The 15,648-nt window shown below is 39.6% G+C and overlaps 1 protein-coding gene across 6 annotated transcripts in view; it reads right to left on the reverse strand.

The window, feature by feature from the left end:
* Nucleotides 1–1,507: 1,507 nt before the first annotated feature.
* Nucleotides 1,508–15,648, reverse strand: part of DYNC2I1 (dynein 2 intermediate chain 1) — a 35,324-nt gene continuing 21,183 nt past the window's right edge. For all 6 annotated transcript variants that reach the window (XM_087893056.1, XM_034402411.3, XM_034402413.3 and 3 more), the window contains 10 exons: nucleotides 15,400–15,572; nucleotides 14,841–15,003; nucleotides 13,209–13,322; nucleotides 11,546–11,607; nucleotides 10,076–10,127; nucleotides 7,898–7,958; nucleotides 6,821–6,920; nucleotides 6,479–6,610; nucleotides 4,363–4,586; nucleotides 1,508–1,986 (listed from right to left, as the gene is read on the reverse strand). In XM_087893056.1, the coding sequence (XP_087749182.1) occupies nucleotides 1,815–1,986; nucleotides 4,363–4,586; nucleotides 6,479–6,610; nucleotides 6,821–6,920; nucleotides 7,898–7,958; nucleotides 10,076–10,127; nucleotides 11,546–11,607; nucleotides 13,209–13,322; nucleotides 14,841–15,003; nucleotides 15,400–15,572 (1,253 nt within the window). In that variant the 3' untranslated portion in view covers nucleotides 1,508–1,814. The remainder of the gene's footprint in view (nucleotides 1,987–4,362; nucleotides 4,587–6,478; nucleotides 6,611–6,820; nucleotides 6,921–7,897; nucleotides 7,959–10,075; nucleotides 10,128–11,545; nucleotides 11,608–13,208; nucleotides 13,323–14,840; nucleotides 15,004–15,399; nucleotides 15,573–15,648) is intronic.

A 15,648-nucleotide genomic window follows, 5' to 3' on the forward strand; every position in this document is an offset into this window, starting at 1 on the left:
GACTACAAGCAAAGTCATGACAAAGTAGCAACAATGGTGCACTGGAAAATCTGCAAGGAATATCATTTGCCTGCAAGGAAGAACTGATGGGATCATAAAAATAGAGAAAATCATAGAAATTGAAGAAGCTAAATTGGTCTGGGACTTTAGAAATCAAACAGACAGGCACCTATCACATAATACTCCAGGCTTAACAACTGTCAATAAGAAAGACCAAAAAAATCTGCATAGTGGACGTGGCAGTACCTGGAGAGGGCAGAAGAGAAGGAACTGGAGAAGATAACAAAATACAAAGACCTACAAAAGGAAATAGAACGATTGTGGCAAAAGCAAGCAAAAGCAGTACCGACAGTAACAGGGGCCTTGGATACAATCCCAAAACACCTACAGCACATGAATACCATCAGCATTGATGAATTTGGTATCAGTCAGTTGCAAAACGTGGCTTTACTCAGAACAGCTTCCATTCTGTGGCAATATCTGTAACACCAAGAGATCCCACACTACATTATCACTGCAGCAAAGACATATTTACAAAACTGAGCCCAGCAGTGCCTTAGGAAAAAAAAGGCTGCAGACTAGACCATATTCTAATATCCTTGCAAAAATATTACATCAACTCCCTTATCTGTAAATTACTGTTATTTTATTTTTTTTAATTAATATTTTTATTGCATTTTTACAAATAAACAAATCTTACTCACATCTTATGCATAACTGTGACCATTTACATACCATAACATTCCAATTCAAATACACTCTATACATTTTTACTATATATTTTAATTCTACTTCTATTTTGTCTATTTCTTTTCCTTTTTTCTGTTCTCAATCCAGTTGTACTTCTCCCATTTTGTGTAGTATTCCGAATCTATTTGCCCTTTCAGTTCAATTGTTAATTTGTCCATTTCAGCACAATCAAATATTTTTTTAAGTACTAAGCCTTCAGAAGGTATATTTGTATTTCTCCAACATTGCGCGAAAGCTATCCTTGCTGTGGTTATTATATGTAAAATGATATATATTGGTTTTTTGTCGTATTTCTTTTTAATTATCCCTAGGAGAAATAGTTCCGGGGTATATTCTATCTGATGTCCTCTAAATTACCCTTATTTTAAATAGGTTTATGTTGTAACATGAACACTTTGAAAAGCATTGTCATGGTTTTGGACTTTTTACCTTTTTCAAAGATATATAAGCAAGCAACTATGTATTTTTGTCCTTCGTGTTAAGAGATTGAAACCGCCTGTGTACAGCATTTAAATGTAACTACGAGCTCTTTTTTGTCTTGGGGTTATTTGACACAAATGCCAGGATTTACTAAGAAGGATTTGGGGGCCCCTTGTGGACAAGAGAATTTTGGATTGTGGCACATTTGAACTTATGCAAAGTAAGCTGAATTTGCCTAATTCTGCAAATGCTAGCAAGGGTTCTTTAATTTCACATGGAAAACAAACCACAGTCATTTTCAATTAGAAAATTAAAAACCAAACATTCGAAGCTCATGGGACTATATGTTCAGTTTTATTCCAAAAATAAGTATAAAGATTTACAGTGTGTATTTGAAACAAATATATTTCTTTTAAAGGGATGCTTTCATAAATATTTATTCTGAGTTTCATAAAAATGTTCTCTAGCTCAAGTCCAAATACTGTGTTGATACATCTTTAAAACATATAAATACTATTTACAAATAGGAATTTAAAAAAATATTTCAGCCATGCAATATTCTGCTAAATCCCGCACATTTAACAAATTCATTTGAAACCATGAGGCCATAATTGTGCATTTAGATATAGGCCTCTGTTTGCACTTTATAAGGCCTGCTGCAAAAGCAGGTTTAATTTCTCCGCCTCGTCTGGCTGAGGCAGGGCCCATATCTTCTTGACGTACTTAATATCTATTATTCCTGATTCTTTGGCAAGTGCTATGCCCAGAACGCCACTTGGTTTCTCAGGTTCACCCAGAACAGCCATTGTTATAATCCTGAAGACAAAGAAACAACAACTTTTTGTTTAATAAGCAGAAGAAAAGAGAGTAAAGAGCTTCACTGGGATTAACTGGCATTTTGCTTTCTTCCTTGCTTTGCAGAATGGATTAAAATACCTTTTCACTGGATAAGGACCATGACACTGCTCAGATTAGACTAACTCCATGTGGATCCTCCTTTCTTATGGCCTTTAAGAAGAGGGTGGGCAACTACCTTTCATACTGAGGAGGACTGGACTAGATCAGTGATTCTCAACCTTGGCGATTTTAATACGTGCGGAGTTCAACTGCTTGCTGGGAGGTTCTTAAAGCCACCAAGGTTGAGAAACACTGGACTAGAAGATCCTACATTTCTATTTTCTATCTCCATATCTGAGGGCACAATTCCTTGAAAGAGGAGAACCAGCCCTTCCCACTGTCTGACTGGGGCCAAATTTTATATGGGGAGAATCACTGAGGTGATGATTGAGATCACTGTCTGGGGCTACCAGATTTACACCTAAATTCTCAAATGTTATGTCTGTCTGATTTTCAAACATTCTCAGCATCTTATTTAAGAGCATTTGATGACTAGCCATAATCAAGTGAGGGACAATTAGGAATCAAAATGGCACATTGTTACTTCAAACTCGTTGGTGAGAATAATCTGAACCACAGTCTCTTAATCTTGGCAATTTTAAGATGGATAGACTTTAACATACTCTTTAACTTGCTAAGATTGGGAAACACTGTCTAAGCCGCATAATCAAGCAAGAGGAGGAAAATGTGAAAAATTTCCTTTCTTGCTCCAATTAGGAGAATTACCTGAACCACAGACATATGGCTCTGGATTAAGGAAACAAGGTTTTCTCTCAGCATTCAGATAATGCTCCAAAATGAATGGAAAATAGGGCATAAGTGATGGTCCTATCCGCTTGCCTTCTGTATACTTGGTTTGAAGCCTGAAAAATAATTGCCTGGCTTTTGTTTGAACTCATTTCTATGGGATAAGGATCTTAAAAAAGTAAGGCCCCAAACAACAGCAACTGCACCCGGAGGTAAAAATCAGCAACATGGCAGATGGGAGCTCATCCCTTAAGTCATCAATGCAAGTTCAAAAGAGGAATCCCAAAGGTCCTTTTTCATGAGGCAACTGGACTTTCTTCTTGTTGTTTTTCTTTGAAGATGTTTTGCCTCAGGGTCACCTGAGTAGCACTCCTGGTTCCTGTAGTAGCAGTTTTTTCTCTGGAAATCCATTCCTACTCCCACACCATTCAAAGGCTGTTCATCCAGGGGTTAAATGTTCCCGGTTTGGACCAGATCGCCTGGTCCGGTAGTGATGACGGTAGATGGTTCAGAGAACCGGTAGAAAAATCCCTGCCCCACCCCCCCATGCCCAGCTGAACCATGCGATCATCAGAGGCTTTTTTCTTTGGCCGAAAAAATGCTTTTAAAAGTTAAAAAAAAAGCCTCTGATGATCATGCAGCTCAGCTGGGATCATCAGAGCCTTTTAAAAGCATTTTTTCTACAAAAACCTCTTCTGAAGAGGTTGTAGAAAAAATGCTTTTAAAAGGTTCTGACGATCCCAGCTGAGTTGCCTGATCGTCAGAGACTTTTTTCTTTTAAAAGCATTTTTTTTTACAATCAGTTCGGCAGAAGAGGTTGTAGAAAAAATGCTTTTAAAAGTAAAAAAAAGGGAAAAAAAGTTGGCCCCGCCCACCATCACATTACCCCCCCCACCAAGCCACGCCCACAGAACTGGTAGTAACAAATTTTACATTTCACCAGTGTGTTCATCCCAATTTGTATAGCTAAAAAACTGCAGACTACAGGAACCAGGAGCACCACTCAGGTGACCCTGAGGACACAGATAAACCTCCAAGTGCTTCAACAACCCTCTAAAAGGATGCAAATGACCAGCTGTCTACAAGGAGTATAAATCCTTCCATTCCCCACCATCTTGTCAGAGCTGAAGAAGCTTCTTGGATGAGAAATGAAATGTCTTCAAAGAAAAAAAAAGAAAGTAAGTCCAGTTGCCTCCTGAAAAGGCACCTTTGGGACAACCATGACCTGAATGACTGAGAATCTCTACAGACTTCAAAAGAGGAAGGATTGCATTGTGATCTTCTGCCTACCCTGTTGGTCCCAGGGAACTTATTCCTGCCCTTGCAAATGCAAATTCAGTTTTGCTTCTCATCTTCTGAATGATTGGAGCATGGGGAGAGGAAGAAACAAGGCTTGCACACAGGCATCTTTCTTTACTGTTTTATGCCTTTCATCCAATGCCTGAATGGAGTCTGGTATCTATGAAGATTAAAGCCCAACAGACCTGCTTGTTTTCATTTCTGCCCAATTTGTATAATTGCAAACCAAAGAACATCCTGTAAACTTACTTATCAGACCAGACTGGCTGTTTGGCTACAGGTGACAAATCATTTTCCAAGAGATCCCAAATATAAATTACAGATGTGGCATCCAAAACAAAAAACACAGCTGGCCTGGTTAGAGCCCACTGGAGAGAGATTACTGCCTGCCCCGCTGTGCTGTTGTTCCATTGCATAAGTGGAAGCTCAGAAGCCATCTGGTGCAGTCTAATGCTTCCATCTGAACAGCCCACCTGAAAACATAAAAACACACAAAACTTAATTTAAAAAAAACCAACACCACCATTTTTTTCTGATTAATGTATTGTTTTAAGGCAAGGTTTCCCAATTTATTGGACCTCTGCTGGTCCAAAGTATAATGTAGAGTCAAAAGTATGGACATCCAATAAAAAATGCATGACATTAAATGGCTGATCACTAGAGATATCACCAAATTATGCAAGATTTTAGCTTTCTTCATCTGAGAACCTCTTCCTGTGAATTTCAGTGATTATTACTGGATTACTATTGGAAGTGGATTATTACTATATATATTATTTGAGATCCTAAGGACACCCATTAGGTAAGGAACGTTGAGTGAGCCTTGAAGCAGGGGTGGGTTCCACTTATCTTTACTACTGGTTCACAATGGGAGCGTGTGCACGAAGCAAGCGCATATGCGTGCACTTCTGCACATATCAGCCATAATGACATTGTGGTGGCTAGGCGGAGCCTCCCTCTGGTTTTATTACCGGTTCTATAGAACCGGACCGAACCGGGAGCAACCCACCACTGCCTTGAAGGCCACAGACACATTTGATTGCCCGAGCTGGCCTTCAAAAAAAGTGTCAGCAACAAAGCTGTGGCACACAGAAATAAGACGGAAACTGTTTTGCTTTACTTGTTCCTTATGCGATGCGTATTGCAAGAATGCAGACCACATCTGAACCTCAGAATGCTTTCCACACCTCCACCTGCCACTTATTACAAATGCACTCTCATGTTTGCAATCACTTTGCTACAATTTACTGAGCACCTCTGCGTGCACTGGTTTCTGTCACTGCATTCTGCCAGTTGTGCGAAAAGCATTCAGCACCCTTGCGCTTCAGGATGAAAAAGAGACCAAGCTAATGTCACAGTGAGCTCAGATTCAGAGGAGGGGACTGACAATGAAGAGCGAGCTCCAGAGTTATTGGAGCTGTCCAAGCGGGCAGAAGAGGGCAGTCCAGTAACCAGCAGGCACAGCCACTGCTAGTCTCCAAAAATAAAGAGGCTGAGCTGCCACCACCGCTCAACACAAGTGCTTGCTCTGTGATGAAGAGAGCAGAGCAAACGCTGTCATGGATGCGAGGTTGCTCATAAGGAAGGAGTCTCGCCCTTCCAAATGAACAACACCAGGGCTCCTTTTATTTAAGACGAGCAGCAAACTTTTAAGTCTTTCCATTGATGACAACTGCCTGTTGGTCCCTATCACACACATGCTAACTCCTGACTTGTGAATCTCACAACTTTGACTCTTTAACTGGACCAGCTGATAAAACTTCTACAAAGTTTTGACCTTGAAACTTTGCCTGACCACTCTGCTGCCCGCTGTTTTGGACTGGAATGCTTTTAAGGCAAACTTATAAAACTTGGGTAAGGGGGACATTTATCTCTCCACTATGTATGCATATGTTTGCACTTGTTCGTTGACTTACTTTGCAAAAGTAATTTTTTACTAAAGTGTGCAACTACCTCTATGTATGCTTGTGTTATGGTTGACCTGGAACATGACAGCTGTTCACACTTGACTATTTTGATGAGTTGTTCAGGCTGCATAGTATGGATTTTCTGCGGAGGCCTTATGGAAGTAGAGTAGTATCTCTCAATGTTAACAACTTTAAAATATGTGGATTTCAAGTCCCAGAGTTTCCCCAGTCAATAGGGGGGATTAGGAACTCCAAGAAGAGATTAACATCTGAGCCTAACTGCTAATGTTCCTCTGTCTGACAATGTGAATACTTTGCAAAGCCTAGTCCAGAATTGTAATGGCAACTGCTCTACAGATAAATTATCCATAATATGCACAGTTTAAATCTAACTTTCAGACCTTCACTGACATGACACCACCTGAATGATTCCAATCAAGAATGTAGAGCATCCATACCAAAAAGATCGGCTTTCCAAAAGGCGAAAAATCTATTGCATTAACTTGGGTTGCTCTCGGTCCCCCCTGTTGGGGTTTGAACCACTTGGGAGGGACCTTCAGCTCGTGCCTTGTGCCATGGCTCACCAAACCCTGTGAAGTTTTGAAAAGGAAAAAAGAAAAGTCATGGCTACATTTTATGAAATAGCACAAAGAATAGTTCAGGGGGAATTGTGGGCTTTGTCCAGATTCTGACAATGCAGCCATTTGTAATAGCAACCCCAGGCTCTCTGTAACACTCTAAAAATTTACTACACTAAGAAAAGTTGGCAAGAATGAAATTAGATTAAGAATATTACTCACAGCATCTGTTCCAACAACAAAATGATTAGGATTTGAAGGCAGAAATTTAATGTTCAGTGTCTGGGGCACCCCCAGAAATGTGTAATCTTTTGGAGAAATACTGAATATAAAAGAAACATATATATTAACAAGTGAAACTGCAACAAATATTAAAGTACAGAGTGAATATCTTAAATTTATTAACCAGCCAATCTAAATCTGGATCTTCCATTCAATTCCCCATCTTGTTTCTCTATTTTCCTAGTGATTTTAGATATAATAATTTTGTTCAGAATGAGGTTAATTTTTTAGACAGAGTGCCTAAGTGGACATTCCTCTCTCAAAGCATATTTGTTATTCCTTCAACAATATAAAACTTGATCAGAAGGAATTTGGGTAGAAATTGCCATTTGGATAAGTATTCATGTGTACATATTTGTTAGATGTATACCCCATCATCATCAGAGAGGCCCTTCTTTCTCCTATTTCTTCCCACAACAACCTTATGAAGTAGGTTGAGTTTGGAAAGGTTGGTTCCCACCTCATTCAGGGAGATTCTGTTGCTGACAATAAAGCTGAACTTTCTCCAGTGCCATCCAACTACTACACAGCCTAGTATCTCTTAACCTTTAAAATGAGTGAACTTCAATTACCAGAATTCCTTTTGTTGGCTGGAGAATTCTGGGAGTTGAAGTCCACATGTTTAAAGTGGCCAAGGTTGAGAAACACTGACTCAGTCAATCATGTACCTGATGCTCTATACAGGGGTGTCAAACTGGCAGTCTGCAGGCCAGATGCTTCATGGACAGGCCATGCCCACCTCAGCTCCACAAAGGCAAAAAAACGTTGTGATACATCACATGATGCGATCGAGTTTGACACCCGTGCTCTATGATCAAGCAAACTTTTTGTCAAGGGAGCATTTGGAACAGGGCTGTGCACCTGAAGCACCATTATTCAAGCTTTCTTCCCCTTTTTGCCATCCTGATGTGATCTGCTACTAAGGAACTACTATCCCCTCTTTGGAAATCTGCCAGCAGTGACATATGTGCTTTCAAGGAACAATCCCATTAAGAAGATGTGTTCTACATATTTTACCTGCAATTCAGCTGAACGGTAGAGCTATGAACCAATTTAATTTTCCCTCCAGGAATTAATCCTGAAAGTAATAAAATGCATTGTGATAATTATAATAGCAACAATTTATTAGTACTGATATAATTAAATGGCAGGGCAATTTTAAATCCAAGTATGACTTATCAATTTATGTTCATAAATTCTGTTCACAAATTTAACTAGGCAGAAAAATAAAGATATATTCTTATTCAATATGGTGTATATGTCTCCTGTTAATTGGCCAATACAGCTCCATCTTTAATGACTACCAGCAATGCTGTTCCACCAGTGAAATTCCCCCTCAGCCTATGAATAGCTAGTTTCTAAATGAAACTCTCTTGATGTTTTTCAAAGCTTTTGTCTCCCTGTTGAAAGGCTTGCACTGTGCCTCCAAATCAAATAAATCTTTAGTCATAGACCAACAGATAACATACAAGTCAGAATTAATTAAGATAAAAAAACAAAACTGTTTTTTATAACTGTTCTAAAATATCTAAAAAGGATTAGAGTTAAAACTACAGCATACTATACAACTATAGCACAGTACTTGGCTTTGTTCAAGGAAATATACAGATCCAATAAAAACATCCTGAGGTAAAACGTATCTGAATCACCAAGGTGTTTAGTAAAAAGTGGAAATAATGTGGTTCCTTAGTTCAGATGGCCAAGCCACCAAAACATGATGCACAAGATTTTTGTTCTTCAGTTGGTCTGTTAGCAAGCCTGAACTGATTTCAAGCTGGCAGAGTAAATGATTCAAATCAAATAAAACCTTTATTGTCAATGCACAACATGTGTACAATGAAATGATAACTGAGGACTACAACCGACCTTAGACTAAATTAGACTGGCCCCAAACTAAAGACCTGATTTTGGAAACCTATGAAAAGACCCATCACTTGTGTGTAATTACAATTAATGCTTAATTCATTTCTCTGAGCTGCTACATATTTTTGTAGTTGTTGGTGGCTTATTTTTACTATTTTTCACTGCCAGAATCATTTGTTGAGATTGGCAACTATATAAATTGATTAAATAATTTAAAAATATAACCTGTGTCTCTTTGCCCCTAGTCCAGCACCTTAATCATGATACCCAATTGCAGGGTTTTTGAAACTGTGAGGTGTATCTCCCTTGGGGAAGTGCAGAAAGAGTCCAGGGGAAATATGAAGAACCTTTTAATTGTACACTACAATAAATACATGTTTCCCAAGTTTCAATGTATTGTGACCATTGTTTATTTGATCCACAGGAATTTTTTTAGGAGGCAACTGGACTTTCTTGGTTTTTTTTTCTTTTGAAGACGTTTCGCGTGTCATCCAAGAAGCTTCTTCAGCTCTGACAGGACAGTGGGGAATCTTCTTAGCTTCAGAGCTAAAGAAGCTTCTTGGATGAGAAGCAAAATGTCTTCAAAAGAAAAAAAAACCCAAAAAAGTCCAGTTGCTTCCTGAAAAAGTACCTTTGGGACAACCATGACCTGGATGACTAAGAATATCTACAGATTGTTTATTTGAGTTCATTTTGGTGTTTGGATTCTTAGGGCGGTGCAGGGGTGAAATGCTCCGGTTCGGACTGGATCACCTGATCCAGTAGTGATGACGGATGGTGGTTCGGAGAACCGGTAGCAAAAATCCCTGCCTCCCCCCCACCCCCATGCCCAGCTGAGCCGCATGATCATCACAACCTCTTCCGACGAAAAAATGCTTTTGAAAGTAAAAAAAAAAAGCCTCTGATGATCCCGCGGCTTAACTGGGATCGTCAGAGGCTTTTCAAAGCATTGGCCAAAGAAGTGGTAAAAAAATGCTTTGAAAAGCCTCTGACAATCCCAGCTGAGTTGCCTGATCGTCAGAGAGGCTTTTCAAAGCATTTTTTAAAAAGCCTCTCTGACGATCGCAGCTGAGTTGCCTGATCAGCAGAGGCTTTTCAAAGCATTAGAAAAAATGCTTTGAAAAGTAAAAAAAAAAAAAAAAGATTGGCCACGCCCACCCAGTCACATTACCCTCACCACTACCAAGCCACGCCCACAGAACCGGTAGTAACAAATTTTACATTTCACCCCTGGGGAGGTGGATATTTTAACATTACACTATAGAGAGGTATAAATGGCAAAAAGTTTAGGAAATCTTGCTCAATTGGCTCTCTTTAATTAAATTTACTTACCTAAATCATTTTGTGAGCCAGACAAATCTCCTTTTTGAAGCTCAACAACCACCTAGGAAATGTCAAAAATTAGCCTCAAAGAAGAGAAAGCGACACAAATGTCTAGTAGATACCGACAGTCTTCAAGTTACAACTGTAATTGAGCCTGCCCATCATAGTCATAACTCATAAAACCATCATGTGATGACCTGATTTTACAGTCTTTTTGCAGTGATCACTAAATTAATGTTGCAGTTCTTAAGTGAATAACAGAATTTGAAGGGACCTTGGAGGTCTTTGAGTCCAACCCACTGCCTAGAATGTTGTAGTTGTAAAGTAAACTAGTGGTTCACTATGGGTGCAGTTTTGCAGGAAAGTGGAAGTGAATGCCATTCCCCCCACCCCCAAAACCATTGGAAAACATAATCATGTGACCACAGGATGCTGCAAGCTGTCATAAATACAGCCTGGTTGCCAAGCACTTGAAATATGTCACATGCTTGGGGTGGTGGTGGCAAAAGTCAGAACTTCAAATCCAGGTTGTAAGTACCTCCACCCCCAAGTAAGATTGTCGGAACTCTGAACAGTCATAAAGCAACAAGTCATACGTAGTTCTAGTAAAGTTAGAAGTATTCCAATAAAACAGATGTTAAGCAATATATACAGTACATGTACTGTTGGCTGTAATGACGCAATGGAAAAAGGCTCAACTTTTTAAAACACTTGGGAATAAATCTGTTCAAATAGCAGAAGCATGACGCTAGCAATGACAAGAAAGCAAGGCAGGCATAAGAAAGAACATAAGCTTTTGCTTATAAATTAAGATTTACAAATTAGGATTCAAAAACACAGTAATTAAGAATTATATTCATGACATTTAAGAACATACTTTCAATTGCAATGGATGCCTTAACTGGCTGGAAAAGAAAACAACTTGTCCCAAATGAAAAAAACAAACCTATAGGGATAATCTGAAAAGCTATCCTTAAAAAGAGCAAAGGGGTTCAGGTTGCAGGAAAATGTGACTTGCCCTGTAAAAAAAGCTCTGCCTGAGTATTATGATGCATTAACTCTGGATGTAGATCCCATTAGAGTGCTGGCTGGTGTGGACCAGAAAATTTGCCTTTTTTTACTGCATTTTCTGCTCAGTGGAAGATCCTTCTTTTGGAGATTAGAATTGCCCCAATCCTGTTGGTCTCTTGTAAATCTTTAAAAGCCTGGCTGTGTTCCTGAGCCTGAGATGCTGAGTGCGTTAAGGGCCCTGATTCCTGGCTTTACTGTTAACTGGCTAAATATTTCGGCTGTTGTGTAAATTTATTTGGACTTTTTTTTATTGTTTTCAAAATGCTTTATTGTTTTGTTTGTTTTTATACCTTTGAACTGTTCAGAGTCAATGATAGAGATGGGAGGCTATAGAAATTGACTGACTAACTAACTAACTAACTAACTAACTAACTAACTAACTAACTAACTAAAAATATCTCAATTTACCCATAGACTAAGAGTCCCATTTTCATCCATGGAAGCAATTTGAAATGAAAGTCCAAGCATTTCTGTTGGGAAAAAGAGTATATAAGTAAACATATTTACAGAAATTCAGAGATAAACTTTTAAATCTTTCCACCTATATCTAACCTCTGAAAATTAGGGACATTTCTGCACGGCACTGTTAATACTCCCCAATTTCTCTAAAACATTTTAAAGCCCGATGTGCCTCTTGCACAGCATACTCTTGTTGATCCAAAAGCACTAGGAAGAGGCAAGGAATAATAACATGAGCCAGTCCTGCAGAAAAAGGTCAATCACATGCTGCTATCCCCTACCGGTGTTACCAAGAAAGGCTTCCTGCATTTGGCCATTTTCTTCCAAACCTGAACCACTGGAGTGAGGAGAAAACTATCTGGCCATAGAAACAGATTTTATCCTCTCTATAAATTCCAGCTGCAAGTAGCTGCAATGGCTCTGACTTGAGTCTGACTCAGGTCCTTTTTCCTAACAGCTGCTGCAGGACTGCAGCCAGAAGATTCTTTATGGAAGAATGGATAATGAAGAGAAGGAGCTTTTACAGAGATTGTTACACTGCTGAGCAACTGACTGGAAGGATTAAGAGTGTATTGGCTGATAAGGGCTGCTTATATAAGAGGAAAATTAAGCCCTCCACGGGAATTTGAAACTGACTGGAAGGATTAAGATCCAGTGGTTGATAAGGTCCCTGAGAAATGTATCAGAGGGCAGGGAGTCCTGCATCAGTTCCAGTGAACAAATCGCTTCAAAAGCTCCACTAAATTGCAATACTATATTATATCTAAGTGGATCATTTAGGATTTCAGGGGTGGAGCACTACATCAAAGTTACAGGTGGACTTTGAATTGTGACTGTAACGTAGCCTGCCCCTTGTGGTTGTAAGTTGCAAAGTGGAAAATCAAACCGATTTTCTGACTTTTTGTGGCAGTTGTTAAGTGGACCACTATGGTTATTAAGTGAATTTAGGGTCCTTAAACTAACCTATTTGCTATGAGGCTTTTTTTATAAAAAAAATTGGAAGTAAATGCCCGTTTTCATTAAAAAAAATGGTAAATCATGGTCGTGCAACCGTAGGACGCTGCAAACATCTGAAAAGGCAAACCGGTTGCCAAGCACTCAAAATGCAGCCATGTGACTGCGGGAGGGGTTGGTTGTCGGAACTTTGGAACTGGATCAAAGTTGGGTGGTCCATCTTGTCCACTTTGAACAGTCACTAACATGATGCTGTGAGAACATGGAAACATGAAATGGTTCCAAACTGGTGCAGAGTCCTGGTGGGTAAATGCCCCTGCTTTCCTAAAGTCATGCAGGTAGGACATGCGACAATACTCATCATATATTAGATTGTTAAAATATATATGACACCTTCCCTAATTAAGTATCCTCAAGCCAAAGCAATTGAACATATCATAAGATACCATGCCATACAACATCAGACATCAAACTGCAGCAACAAAACCCCATTTTATTCATTTGCCCTTTCTCCAAGAATTCAAGGCCTTTCTCCATCAGTGTAACTGAATTCGGATTGAAAATCCAGTCTACAGACTTGGATTTCTGGATGATTCAGAATGGAGCAACTAATCTTTTGAAAGAATATGAGCTGATCGGTACCCAGTACTGTACATACCTTCCTGAACAGAGAGATAGGAGAACCCACAGTTCTGCTCCTTGAAGACAGAGGTGGAAACAGGTTCAATGGTCAATACAGTACAAGCGTGATTTATTGAGGTAAATACTCCATCTGCATTTAAGGAAGAAGTGAAGATACAATACAATAGTTATTAACTAAGTCTACTCCCTGATACCCAAGCTCAGAAATTTTCAATATTATACCAAACTGTGGTATTCCTGTGTCATTATGGCAGGGCAGGATTTGTGTGTGTGTGTGTGTGTGTGTGTGTGTGTGTGTGTGTGTGTGTGTGTGTATGTGTGTATTACAATTAATTGGGGTATTGCATTCAGCCCTTTTGGAGGGATGTGCCCAGTGGTGAAATCTGAACTGGTTTGCTACCGGTTTGCTAGCTGTGCATGCGTGCTGAGCACCAAGTGTGTGCTGCATGCACATGTGCAGTATGTGCCAAATGCATGCTGTGTGCGCATGTGCAGTATGTGCCAAACATGTGCCGCATTTGCATGTGCAGTACGCACGGAAAGGAGGCTTAGGAAGGAAAACAGAACAGTGATGGGGGGGGGGAATCAGTTGTGCCGCGCAATTTAGCTTCGCTAGAAAGCAGGATTTCCTGCTTTCTAGCAAAGCTAAACCCTGCGGCACAGCTGATTGTCGGAAATACTGCTTCCGAGGAATTGATAGCTTTTTTTAACTACTGGTTTGCCCGAACTAGTAGTTTTTATCACTAATGGTTCGCCCGAACTGGAACAAACCGGTAGCATTTCACCCCTGGAAGTGCCCAAAAGACAATTTTGAAGGATTCTTGTTCTAACCAACAGTCATTGGATTCCTGTTAGAAAACAGGAAGTTCTGGAGGAAAAAACGTGCCCAATCCAGATCCTCTTCAAGAATCAACTGCAAAAATGAAGAGTTCAGCTGTACTTGAAACTGCCATAAACCATCAGGAAGGTATTTTAGTCAGTGATTTACCTTTGTATCCCTTAAAAATAGTTGACACCCACTGGCTGTGTATATATCAGTATGTTCTCCCATTCACTAGAATGAGATTCGTAAGTAAATAGTACAGGTAGTCCTCGACTTACAATCATTCGTTTAGTGACCGTTCAAAGTTACAACAGCACTAAAAAATGATGTATGACCTGTCCTCACACCTACAATTATTGCAGGTAATATAAATCAAAATTCGGGCTCTTTGCAACTGGCATGTATTTATGACGGTTGCAGTGTCCCAGATTACATGATCATTTTCCCAGCTGGCTTCTTGCAAGAAATATCAAAGGGGGAATCCAGATTTGGTTAACACAATTAACATGATTCATTTAACAACTGCAGTGATTTACTTAACAAGCATGGCAAAAAGGTCATAAAATCGGGTGCAACTGACTTTACATTGAAATTGTTAATACTTAACAACAGAAATTCTGGTTCCAACTGTGGTTGTTAAGTTGAGGGCTACCTGTAACAGGATTGCTACCTTAACAAACTTTGTTTTCCTCCTCTGGCTCATCCTTTGGCTTAGCTATTCACTATTTATAATGCATCTCTTTTTAAGAAACTAAGGTGGGAATGAAAACTCTTTCTATAAACTGACACTGCCCAATCAAGTGCATTCAAGGCATGCTAACTAACCAGTAGAAAACGTAGGAGATCTAAATGTCCAATCTGTTTCATTAACTTTCACACATTGGTGCATCCTTGAGTCTTCTCTGAGATCCCACACCAGGACGGAACCATCAACTGTTCCAGCAAACACCAAAGTAGCTTTACAAGGACTAAAGCAGCAACATGTCACCTACAAAGCAGAAGAACATATCTCAGGACAGAATAAGGACGCCTTATTTTTGTAACCATTTAGTCTTAACCCATAATCTAATAGGTTTGTGTTCAGAAAAATGTGAATGGTTCATCCAGTACTTGATTAATGATCAATTTGACTCCCTGTGGGTTCCAGTTTCCCCAGCATGGCATCTATGGGCATTTCTCAATGGCTAAATTTCTTCTGGTTTGCAAGGCCCCTTGCCCTATCTGACTTATACATAACACATTTAGTGGCCAAAGTGGCCACATTTGAGTTTCAGGTTGAGTTTTGTGGGTAAGCAATCTATTTCCCTCATAATAGGTCATAAGGTCATAATTTTAGCAACACCTAGAACAAATTCCCAAAATTTTAAGTTCTGAGGAAGCATACCTGAGATTCACAAAGCAATAATTTCTGAGGACTAGAAGGCTGCCAAACATTCCATACACAGATGATGTATTTGCTATCCAGTGATAGGTCATTTGATGTTTCTGGAAGTCCATGGACTGAAAGCAAAGCCTGTCTCTGAGCCTGAGAGATATGCAGACAGGATATCCTGCGACCTAAAGGGAAGAGTGGGATGAAGCTGGTATTATTTGCATTGCTGTTGGTGGTGGTAGTGGTGGGGGAACCTAAGTC

The sequence above is a fragment of the Pantherophis guttatus genome, chromosome 4 (genome assembly GCF_059756535.1).
Source record: "Pantherophis guttatus breed Tessera chromosome 4, ASM5975653v1, whole genome shotgun sequence".
In the NCBI taxonomy this organism is placed as follows: Eukaryota; Metazoa; Chordata; class Lepidosauria; order Squamata; family Colubridae; genus Pantherophis; species Pantherophis guttatus.